General features: G+C 30.1%; 1 protein-coding gene across 5 annotated transcripts in view; it reads right to left on the bottom strand.

Annotated features, from left to right (window-relative positions):
- The window catches only part of LOC121127866 (uncharacterized), a 30375-nt gene extending 17350 nt beyond the window's left edge, over positions 1–13025 (bottom strand). For 3 of the 5 annotated variants that reach the window (XM_040723426.2, XM_040723430.2, XM_040723429.2), the window contains exon 1: positions 12733–12977. In XM_040723426.2, coding sequence (XP_040579360.2) covers positions 12733–12821 — 89 coding nt within the window. In that variant the 5' untranslated portion in view covers positions 12822–12977. Of the gene's footprint in view, positions 1–12732 lie in introns of all 5 variants that reach the window. The other 2 variants (XM_040723427.2, XM_071892846.1) reach the window with 2 other exon arrangements.
- Positions 13026–13446: the final 421 nt, after the last annotated feature.

A 13446-nucleotide genomic window follows, 5' to 3' on the forward strand; every position in this document is an offset into this window, starting at 1 on the left:
TATGATCTCAGTTCTTTGATGGCCAGAAAAGCCTCTGTATTTTCTGCACGGAAATGAAGGAGACAATAGAACATATTTTTTTGTTCTACAGAGAGCTAAAAAAAAATATATGACGTAGGGTGTTGGATATTTTGTCGAATAATTTCAGAGAACATATTGGTAAAGCCGAATTCTTGGCTTATTTTACTGGAAACGAAGGAGGGAAAGTCAACGCAATATTATCAAAAATTCAGTAAGTCGTTAATGCAAAACGATCAACAAACGACAATTCCCTTAAAGATATATTACCAATCGTGGAGATGTCAATCAAAGTAGCAAAAAAGAAAAAAATAGAGTAAATTTATCAATTTTTATTAATGTTATTTATAACCCTATTTTACCTTATGTTCAAATGTTGTTCTTAGTAAGTCATTTTAACCTAACCTTTGTTCTGTAGATATATATGCATATAACACCACTATTTTGTTTTATGGAAGCTTGTAATTAAACTCCTAAAATTATGAATGAAATCTAGCCTCTTGGCTAAGAGAAAAAAAAAAAAAAAAACGAGGGAGGGAGGGTAATACATAAATATCAATTAAAAAAGTAAAAACAAAAAAGAAATATTTGGTTCAGAGATTTGCTAAAGTTAATTCATTATGTCAGCATTGATGAAGGAAATTAAACTATTCAATGAATCCCAGAATAAATCACTTATTTAAAACCAATATATCAACAAATTAGCAATATTAGAAGGTATGTCACATCTATTTTCATAATAGGCATATTCCAAAAGAAATAATAATGAGGCTATTTTTGATATTATGAGCTGGTATTCATCAGCAATATATGGGGAAATATTCACTTTGAAATTTTGAGTTTTGTATAAACTAAATACTAAACTTCAAACTTATATTTATTATTAATAACCAATAACTAGACTAGATATCCTTTTTAAACGTGTTTTTTAACGTGTATTGCAAGAGACATCTCTAATAAAGGTAAATTAAAGTTTAAATAAGGAAATATTTAAGTTAAGATATACCACAAAAATAAAAGTAATATTAAACAAAATATATAAGCCCTATTTTTTGTATTTGATGTCAGCTCCACAATAAAAAGTTGAAATTTGTCACGTTTTTGTTCAATTATACGGTGATAAAACAAATCAAAGTTTATTTACGAAAATACAAATTAATTACATGACACTTATGATATGTATTTTTTCTGTAATTTGCATTGAGGTATATATAACTTACTGATTTTCCCTACGCTTCAGTCATAATTAAAATTTAAGTTCAAGTCGGCACCTGTTATCCTTGTTCACGCTAGCTGACATAAAAAAATAATAAAGAATGTGCATTTTAGATTTTGAAGAAAATAACTTTTTTTATTTGCATGGAGACTGTCTAGTCTATATATATATAAAACTATCAGAGTTGCATAATGATAGGTGCATCTAAAACAACGTCAAAACAGCCTTATTTTTTAAATATCTTATCGGAAGGTAAATCAAAAAAGCAGATATGCAAGTTAATATCCCATATCAGAACTTAAGATTAATTCTGAACTGATGTAATATTCAATTACAAATTGAGTTCGGACAAATATATCTTGAAGCAGCCGCAATAACATGCCACTTAACTCTACAGTATCAATTGGTTCATTCAAATTTGACTTTTTTGTAATGTCAAACTAAAAGTTCAGATTGCCGAACGTGATTGCCTTTGCCTTCACCGAATAATATTCCTTCTTTTTGGCAGCCCAAAAATAATTGTGGCTAAGATGTGGTTTGGTGAGGTGTTCATGTGTCCTTCTTTATGTTCCATGAAACGAACTTCCTTGACAAATGCAATAAAGGACATTAAAAAAAAGCATGAACAACTGAAGTGAACATCTTACCGCAGACTTTTTATAATCTTCAATAATCATTGCAAAGACTTTGATAAGATTATTTGCAATGATTATTCAAGGTAATACACTTGAAATTGGGCAGATAATTTCTTAACCTCAATAAATCTCCTTAGTAAAATTAATTATTTGACTTGTAATACATAGATATTTTCTACATACAGTAATTGATTCAGTAGATAATTTTTTCATTAAAGAATAGCTTCCCTTTTGATAAATTATGATTACTTTTAACATAATGAATAGAAAATATGTTATACTAAGAAGCTTCCCTCTTTCAGCTTATCAGATTTTCCTGGCTTTTGAAGAAATACCTTCTTCTTTTGTTCTAAGAATTATGTCGATTGTCGAGTAACAAACCACGCCGTTAATCAACACAATTCGATGAGTTATACTAATGAAAGGAAAGAATTGGACCACTTGTGAGTTTATTATATTTTTTTTCCATCCACAATCCACTTAAAAAACTAGCTTGAGGAAATAAACCTCCAATCAACATCCGGATTCACAATTAAGTTAAGAAAAATCTTCTCGTAAAATTTTTGCAAGATAGAGGAAATCATTGCTGCTAGTTTCTTCTGCTTAATGCAAGAATGTATTTAAAAAAAAAAATAACTCTTCTAGTCAACTGTTTTCCTTTTTAATTGAATGCTCTCAGATCATCAGGGATGAAGTAGCTTTATAAAAAATCCATTTAACTACCTGTGTATTATCGTATAAGTAAATACTTTTTATAAATTAAAATTTATCTACTCAGTTAATTTGTTTTTAGTCAAACTGTTGATACTTTTCAATGCATCTTAGAAGAATTTAGATTCTTCTAATGAGTTGTTTCTTCGATTTAGTCTCCACCATAAGGGTCACATCATCTGCATACAGGTTAATTATTTTCCAACTCAATCCCAGTTGAATGCTAAATCTGCCATATGTACTTTGAATAATCTTACTGAATTCATCAATAGCCGCAAAGAAGAGAAAAGAAAAGAAAAAACTAGACATTTCAACTAAAGAGTAAATCAATTTAATTGAAGAGAAGTTGAACACTATGTTGTTGACGCTCCATTGAAAAGAGGAACTCCAACAGGGTTTTAAAATTTCTTATGTAAGATTTTCTTAATAGTCTTCATAAAAAAACGTGACCGGTATAGTCAAATGCTTTTGAAAAATTAATGGCTATAACTACACCATACATTTGAGTTTCATTTACCGATTCAACTGCTGCCTGAATTCTTCCTATGACGTATCCTCCCACGCAGAAAATCATTTTGCTCTTGTCTGTACCTCATTTTTAAAATTAGCTATATTTCTTAGCCTAGAACTCTCACAATAGCTATAAATGATTAATAAATAACTTTTATGGGTGTAAAATGACTCAAGTACGTTCTGTTACATTATTAGTTTTTTTTTTTTTTTTAATAAAGACAACTATTCCCTTAGTAACGTTCATGGAAGACAACTTGCTTTTCCATATATTTTCCAAACGTTTCTAAATCCTGCACAATTTTCATCCTGGCCACGACATAAACTTTGCCAATTATTCAATCAAGTCCACATGCCTCATCTGATTTACAGTTCTTCTCATTACATCTTGAAAGGAGTTTGTGTCTCATGGGAACTTTTTATATCCCTCCTAAGATATTTTGCAAGAACTCATGCAAATAATTCAATAGGTCCTCTTGGTTTGTGTGAGTGAATTAATCCGATTAATAGTGATCTTTACGATAAATCTTATTTGATCTTAATCTGTTATAATAAATTGAAAGTTAATTATTCAACTCCTTAAAACATCTTTTTATTTATTCTTCATAAAATATTAAACCGTATAATTTCCTTAATTTCTAGCCTAAAATCGATTTTTAAACTGTGGCAACCAACCTTGACTACAAAAACAAACTTGACAAATCATTTAGCTTATGACAAACCTATTCAATCATGTAACTTAAAAATATTTTCAAAAAATAGCAGACAGTTGAAGCTATGTAAATTTTAATTTTGGTGTATATAAATAAAAATACCTTCGGGTAATTGAGCCAAAAACAAAAAGTACTTCAGCTTTTCTCGATCTTCAAGTTTGTTTGTTATAACTGGCAATGAAAATCGGGTTAAATTTTTTACTCGACCGTTTTTTTGGAATTGGCGCCCTGAAGATCGACTTTTCCCCCTCAGCTGTTTTCATTATTGTTTATTCCTGAGGAAGGGACCCTGAGGATGAGTTACGGAGTTATATTTGTTTGTCCTTGTTGGACTCAGAGTAAAATTGATGATCAACATATGTCTTTGTTTATTCCCATGTACCAGCTTCTTGATGCTGATCTAATGAAACGTCATAAACGCTAAGTTTCCCCCTCCAAAACATTTTTAAATTGTCAGGACTACCATGCTGATTTTCAGTTACTCCTTTTTAACAACACTAAAATGCTCCCAATTAGAATCACTGATTATAAGGTCCAGAATCTCTGCACCATTTGCGGATATGAATATTTTGTTAGCTTGTGTATGAATTATTTGTAGACTACTACTCTTCTTAGAAATAAGCATCAGAAGCACGAATCTTGTTCAAAATATACTTACAAATGTATTGATATTATTTAATGTCCTTGAATTCAGAAATAGGCATGAACTTAGGACTAACAACGGATTTTCATAGTCGTTATTATTATTTTTAGGTATATATTATTATTCTCCAAATTTGAAGAATCCAAAGGAATGTGCAAATAATTATTATGAATTAACGTTATAAAATGTCCACTCAAATCATGGACATTCCTTTTGATACACACTCACATTATTAAGTATGTTAAAAAAGATTACTCGACTTATTTTTTTGTTTCCTTTACTAAGGCTTATGAGGTAAAAGTATTTCATATTAGAGTACAAAATGTATAATTGATGTATTTGACTCTTGTCTCTGAATATATGTATTTGTGATTAAATAGTTAAGCTATGCAAGAAAATGAATTTAGTAAAGGAATTTCAAATGGAAATTGCAGGAAATATATATTTATTTATTTTTGCAAAAAAATATAGAAAAAAAAAAGAACAACAAAACAAGTATTTGAAGGAGGAGAAGTAAAGAGCAAGATTCCAATAAAGTTCTTTTTAGACAGGTTTAGTATAAATATGTACCCATATATATACATCTATATGGGTACAACCATGAAATATCCCATGTTCACAAAATCTATCTTAAAAAAAAAAAAAACGTACACATTTTAGGTACACTTTTTGCGAAATATCAAGATAAATTATAATCTCTTAGATATTTTTTGCTTACTTGCGAATATTATTTAACATTATCAATAGACCAAAATATTTATATGTAGATAGATCAATCGATATTTCAATATTTGGGTATTTATTTGATCAAAATGAATCTTGTCGACACGAGATGATAAAATGTACTTTTTGAGATTGTTTATCAAACGATATCAAGGTTTTTCCCAAAAATAAAAGTTTTTTTTACTTAATTTTACGGCAAAAAAAAAAGAAGAAAAGAAAAAGAGTATTTTTGAATGTTCCTTTAATGGGTCAGATGTCCCGCTGCACCGATTCAGTATAAGTAAACAATATGGTATTACAATTACTCCATCTGATCTAGGGATGGTTTTTGAAGTGGATATACCCAGATAATATATATGTTGTGTACAAGTTATAACACTAAATGTACACTTTAATAACAGGCCCGTACAAATTACAGCTGGAACCAAAAATATTATACAATTTTAAACTGGTACCAGAAATGAAATTGTACAAGTCGTGACTTGTACAAATGAAACACTCAGGCTAAGGGTCGACAACGTTTTCATATGTGCCTGTATATATAAAAATAGCGGAGTAATATATATATATGATAAATGTTTTATTTATATTTAGAGATTTTTTTTTGATTTTATAAATTTAGGGAGTTTTAAATTAAAATCAATTCCCTATCAACAATTTTAGAGAGCGGTGGTTGTCGGGCCCTTACTTAAACTCTATAAAGCATCCCTTCCTTATTCTTAGCTCATTCAATTAGCATCGTGAACTGTAGAGATTGACTATTCATATTGGAAGTACTTCAGTTAGCTTTTAAATATGTTTTAATTGCGTAGGTCAAACTCAATCAAATAAAATTGGATCAAGAGAGTAAGTTTCTTGAAAAGATATTTGATTGCGTAGCTATCTCAGTGTCTCATATTAAAAAAGAATAGAAATGAGGTGTACAAAAGGGATGTAAATCCTAAACATTTTTTAGCGTGCAAGTTTTTGTGGTTGTTGTTGGTAACCTAAATCATATTTTTTTAATTTTTTTTTCCATCTGTTATTATTCTTAAGAAGATAAAATATAATTATTGAGTAACTAAGTGTGGTTGTGCTCATGAAAATAGAGCAAAACTCTAAGAATTTTTTGGAAAGTTATCTTCCATATTATAAAATTAAGGTGTGTCTCTTCTTCGATACCTAATAACTACGGACAATGCTAGTTACTACCGCTAGTAAAGTATATTTCTCTCCCTATGAGTGACCGTGAATCGACCCTACGCACATTGAGTTGATGAGAATAATTTATCCCGGGCATGTTGTCCATTGAGCTACGTCACTCCAAAAGGAACATGGACGAGTATTTTGTCTCAATTATATATTGACAGTCTGAAATTTATACACAAATCATCAATCCCTAATTTTGCATTATAAAAAAGGGGGAATTGCGGGCATTTATGATATAAAGATATATATGCCTTGTTAGATGAGGTAAATTTATATATATATATATATTATACGATAGGTATACAGTTAACTTTTTGTTATCAATATGTAGAACTTCGACTTTTGTTAACATTGGAGCTAACAACGAGGGATTGATATATATATATATATATATAATATAAATTGTACCTACATATTTATAAACATACATCTGTAAGTAAAAATGAACTATTTATTTGTATTTTAAGTAGTGAAAAATGTGAATGATAATTTCTCAATATTTTTAAAGTAGTATTTGTGTTCTCTTTTTTCATTATTGTGATATTCTGCGAATCAACTCATTTATGGTTGTATGCATACATCATATTAGTTTTGGGTTACGGCCTAAAAATCCCACACAAGCCTGAGACGGGTCCTAATTTTAACTAACTTGGTCCAACTTTACGACTAGTAAAATTTGAGCTACATACAAAAAATTTTCTTGATCCAGTTCAGGTTTCTAAGAAAGGATATTGGTGGAAAATGGATTTTTTTTTAATAAAGGAGAAAAAAACAACAACATATGCTTGGCCTTTTCCATAAAAAGGGAGATTTCGATTTACGGTTTAAACTTCGGTCTACGGTCTGGACTGCAATTTCTGTTCAGATTGGTCTACAAAAAATTACTAGACACCAAAACAAAAAACAAATTCGGTCTCAGGCCGAGTCTCACCACTAATAAATTTGCCTTGTTTTTTATTATTCGGATCCCTAGCGATCAATTAAGGACAATAAGTACAATTATATATAAATATCTATGAAATATGAATAGGAAATACATTTGATGCCCATTCAGAAAAACAAACAAAGATGCGACTCTCCTTCAAATTCTTCATTATCTACTAGCAATTTAAATTGGAAAAATTAATTCTAAGCAAATGCATTTATGAGTTACTTTATATACCTATATTTGTAGGTATATGCCTGTGTATGGAACCGACTCACTCCCATATTATTATTATTTATTTAAATGTACTTTTATAATCTGTAATGCAAGATGGATAAGAAGCTGATCCAAAAGGTTTAATACTTCTTGTATATATACATATGTACATACTTATATAATATACATCTAAGTATTTATCCATGAACTTTCTAAGCAAACAGAATCAGACAAATAATTATATTAATATATGTAGCAATTCTTTTGAAATACAAATATTGTATGTACAGGGTGGGTAAGCTATTTGTCCCGAAAAAATGATTTTTTTTTTCAGAACGATATGGTCTCTCCAACCAGGAATCAAATTAAAAAATAAAACCAGATTTTGAAACTTGTAGATTGATTCTGATTTATTTAATTTTTATAAAATCCCCTTCATCCTCAATTATAGTTTCTATACAAGACCGAAAGCGTGAGCAGGCCTTTGCCACTTGTTCCCTTGAGAACTCCTGGAATTACTTCTTTATCCAACTGACAACTTTGCTTTTGTAGTTAAAGGGAATTCAGTTGATTTGTCATTCGATTGCATTCCACACCAAAAAGCTATTAGGTTCAGATCGGGCGAGTTTGGAGGCCGTAATTACAGCAACATGACGTCGACAAAATTGTCTTTCTGGCATTTGACACTTTTTTTTATATGAGGCTGAGCGCCTAGTCCTGCTACCATATATAAGGCCTTCAATTGGCAATAATGTCGATCCAGGGCTTCACCTTGGTCTCTAGTGTTGACTCTCAGGCCTTTGAGGAACAAATAAGGAGACATGACGTCGACTTGCAGGATAACCCCCCCAAACACCATGATGTCCTCTAAGGAGGACTCCATGCCTATTCCAAATATTTGGGAAAACAAATTCGTCAATTGATTCCATTTTTTTCCAACTGGCGCAAGTTTGAACATGCAATCTAAAAAAAATCAGATGCGTAAGTGACCATTTTGCCCGAGAGAACGTAGCAAAATGGCAGCATAGATACTTGCGCACCCTGTATGTACATATAAATGGCTTTAATAAATTATTATGTTTTTCAACATTTCATTTTTAATGATATTGTGATATAACTTTGGGGTATTAAAAAAAGTTTATTTTCTTGGAGCGAAATACGTATCTGGTTTTTTAAATGGGCCAAAAAAATATATATGTATAAATACTTTAATTATTGGGTGCTAATTCCCTTGTTGTGCCCATACATACATCTACTATTACTACTACTACTTAGGACTTGAAGCCCTCCTTTTTTATGAGTGCTTCCGACATATAATATGATAATATAGACCTACACACATCGCATGTTAAGGACTTCCAGGTTTCCAATCATCTTCAATTTAAATCTATAGGTTCCTTATATGAATGTGGGTTAAATATTATTATACATATATTTTTGGGCCGTGGAGTCTCATTCAAGCTCAAGGAGAGTTTATTGCCCCATGTGTGTTAGTAGAAATAGGTATAGGAAAGGTTGATTGAAATTTCAATTGATTTTGCATGCTCTTATCTTATGTTCATTGGTAGTATGATGGAGTCGCACTATGTACATGCACAAAAATTAAATAGACATGACACAATCGTCATACTTTTTGTGTATATTTGAAAGTTTACAAAATAAGTGTAATAAATGCCACTCAACTTTGATGTGATTTCTTAAAGATATGGTATCTTCATTGAAGCCCTCTTCCCTTCCTTAAAAAGATGTAGAAAAAGGCCTTCAAATTAGCTGTTAGATGGTTAATTCTTCTCTACTGTACAGAGAGTTGTCACTGACCTCATAAATTGCATCATAATTGAAGGAGATGTTATTTTGAGGGCTCAAAGTTGAAATTTTTAATACATAAAATGAACCAAATTCTAATAAATCTTGATAACCTCCATCAAATGGCTTTATGAATACAAAAAAAAACAAAAAACCATAGCACCTGCATAAAATAATACTTGATGTCAATGATAAATAGTGTAATTTGAATTAAATCAAAGTAATATGTACTGAAAATCCCTAATATGCTAAATTTGTACTTTTTTTTGTTCGATCAGGGATGAGAAAAGTATGTTATTCTTTCCATTATAATGGTTAATTTTTATATACATCACGGAAATAATATGGTGTAATGATGAAATAACTTATTTTTAATACATTTTAGGGTGGCGTAAATAATCAAACAAGACAACTTAGCGATCAAATTTAAAAATAAACAATTAGGTTTAAATCATTCTATTTGGTGGTCTCAACTGGAAATCCAATATTTTACTATTTTTCTTAACATTAATGAAAAAAGGGATTCCATAGTTGTAAAACTGTTTGTCTAGGCCTCCAAAATGGACGATATCAAAATTTTGACGCCATGTGAAAACGCTTTATATATTAGTAGACAATTGTGAATAATGGAAGAATAAATAGTTTGAGTTTAGTCGATCAACTTTAAGAACATTGATAAGAGGAGAAAAAATCACCAACTGATACAAAAATATGCTGTAAATGTTCGTGTTAGTGTAGGATCACCGTATTGAAGAAGGAAAGGGTCACTAATGTGGCTCAATGTTTGTTTAGGACCTTCATCATTCCGTCATGCTTTTTAATATTTCATGCGTTGTTCATGGTCGTTAATGTAACGGTATTGTCTCTAAGAAATGAGTAGAGGGTTTTAAGGAAGATGAAGAAGACAAAAAAACAAATGGTTGTACAGATACCTACATATGCATGTGTACATATTTATAAAAGGAGATCGACGTTGGTCTTAACATGAATTTAATTTACAAAGAAGACGAAGGATCATCATCATCATCTTACTTGGTTAGTGGACCAGTGGGTGAGTAAGTAAGTGGAAAACAAAAAAATAATTTTATAAGGAGGTGATTAGATAAATATTTGAATTATGATCCTTCCTGGAATATCTCTTAAGGTAGTGCTTCTCAAATTCTTAATGCCTTGCAGCACTTGATTTGATCAAACATTGCTCATTGTGTTATTGATAAATATATATAGCAAATAAAAACAATTATGAACACTCAATATATTACACAATCTGTTGTGGAAAAAAAAAATATTTTTTTAAAAGGGAAATTGAGAAAAAAATTAGAATTTTGTGTAATTCTAATAGTCTGTCGTTGCTGTCATATAGCGGTTGTATGTATTCTAATCAATATGATTTAATTCGATTGTAAAAAGACAGGGTCAATTAAAAAAAAACTAAACTATCCTAACCTTGGGGTTCCACACAAAACATTTCGGAACCCCTGATTTAAGGGATTGAATGTTACTATTCAAAAGCTCAATGGAGTTACTAAAAAATATACATCTTTTTGTAAAGTAATGTGTTTTTTTGTTTTGTTTTTTAATTTGCATGAGATTCCTTCACATAAAATGTAATGACTACATTTTTTTAATGTAATGCAATAGAATGTGTGATTTCCCCTTTCCTTTATTTGATCATATCTACCAAAAATAATACATATACAACCACTGATAATTGAATTATTTTCTGTAGGCATTATACATTTTATTTATTTTGTAACTATATGTATATATAAAATAAATAATACCATTAATTCTTTTCTTTTCTTGAAATTTATTCCCCATCTTTATGCCAAATATCCTTTCAGTGAAGGTTTATTTTGTATATCTATATGTTTGTTTTTACCTCACAAGAAAGTTGAATGTACCACACACCAACAAAAAAAAATTATTATTTGTCTAATAAAAGATAAATAGTAGGAATATCCATATGAATACATAAAAATGTTGTGGTCTATACCAGTATTATGGTGGATAGTACCGGGGACTGACGCGTTTAGAACGATAAGATAGTAAATCGGTAGCAGAACCCCGGTATTTATAGTGCCAGTATGTCATAAAAACATTAACCTGGCGGTAACTTAACCCCTCAAATTCTGAACTGCCTCCTTCCCAAAAAAAATCCTGTGGGCGTACTATTATTTCTTATATATTTATTTAAAAAAATGAACATATCGATACCTATTGTGGTCCAGGAAATCCCTAAGACATACACATTTTTCTACAAATTATTTATAAAATTTTATGGCTCATTCTACATTTTATTGTCTATTTACATCCATATCAATGTGTTTTTTTTTTGTATTATATATTCCTTGTATTGAGTCCAAGGATAATTATACCAAAGGACCTTTCAAATAGGCAGATGGAATCATAGTTCACAATGTAAATGGAACTTGGTCTAGACAATATTTGTCAAGTTACAGTTAGTTACACCGGATCTAACAAAAAAAAAAAAAAAAACGTACCTAGTGTCAATAGATATTGTAACTACTAGGGAATTTATAGGTCCGTTTTGACCCATTTGATTTATGGTGTAACGCATTAGAAATACTTCTTATGTATGTATATATTTTTTTGAAGAAAAAAAAAAAAACTTTCAGGACAGATTCTGACATTTTTTATTTATTAATATTATTATTCGGTTGGAATGATGTATTATTTATGAAGTGACAAGTCATTTCAAAGCTCTGGGTCATAATATATCCTACTTACATACATATATGGTTCTATGTATAAATATAAGTATGACTCATTTTATGCAAATCTTTGCCTAATGAGTTTGAAAAATTAAAAAAGAGTAGATATATATATATATATACTCATGAAGGGTTACTAACTAAAGTAGAGTGGGAAACACAAACTTGGTTTCACTCAAATAAATAAATGAAGGTTTATCGATCAAATTGCGAATTTGATTTAGATCATCAAAGAAGTACCATACATATAACATAAGTATACAATGTACAAGCTTAGGACATCACACATATGTATCTTTCATTTTTGATTATTACCATAATGAAAAAATGGGATTGTATATGAGATACGAGAGAAATGGTAGTAGTGTGTGACGATTAAATTATCTTCAGGCTTAACAAACTAAATTGCATGACAATAAAATATATGTAGAGCGGCACACTCATGGAGTTATTATCATTCTCACCATGATGCATTTCTCCACCTACTCAAAACAATGAATAAAGTTAGAGTAGAGTTAATCCTGATTTATTTGATATTATAGCCATGATTTGATCTAACGTCTTTAACCAAATAAATAATATATTTGAATGCAATTAACTTAGTTAAGTGTGTTATTCAGCTTGCCATATTAATTAGAGCTCTTATTCAAACCAAAAAATTCATCAAAGGTATGTATGATTTTTTTTTCTTACCTCTGGTTAGTTGATATTTCGAAATGGTTCGTTGTTTCAGAAGAGGTAAGAGAGAGAGAGGACCACTCTGTGGTCGATGAGATATTCATGAATTATGGATTGGATGACAGGCAAACTTGTGGGTGTTTAGGAAATTAACTATATATGTTTATTTTGGGTGCTATGGATAAAATGATGAATCTACCTCTTAAGAAGACTACATGGGTCTATCTCTCGACACCTTTTCCAGCACCTTTCACAAGACTGACTAAAACTCTATGAGTGCATAATATATCAACAACATATTAACGAAATGATGTTGAAAAAGAGAAGGAATAATGTTTTAACTGTGTTCAGGATGAGCGCACTCTCTTTGACTTCGCCTTTTCTTTTTTTTTCGCTTATTTATATATTTATATTCCACATTTTTTTATCTCCTACATATATTTTTTTTTATTAATCTGTCCCGGGACGTTGCTTCTATCCTTAAGATATATCGTTATTTTTTTTGTCTTCAAAAATTGTATAAATAATAGTAGGTCCCATCTTGAAGATGCTCCTTTCAACCCATACACAAAATGAAGAATAAAACAAGGGAATAGTTCTAAGAAACCAAATATTTACTTATGATTATTTAGAATGGAGCCCTTGTAAAAATATATGTACATATATATATATACTCAACGCAGAAAAGAAATTGAACGATAAATCAGAGGCTTTATTTTCAGTGGCGTC

Source organism: Lepeophtheirus salmonis, chromosome 13, assembly GCF_016086655.4.
Source record: "Lepeophtheirus salmonis chromosome 13, UVic_Lsal_1.4, whole genome shotgun sequence".
Taxonomy (NCBI): domain Eukaryota; kingdom Metazoa; phylum Arthropoda; class Copepoda; order Siphonostomatoida; family Caligidae; genus Lepeophtheirus; species Lepeophtheirus salmonis.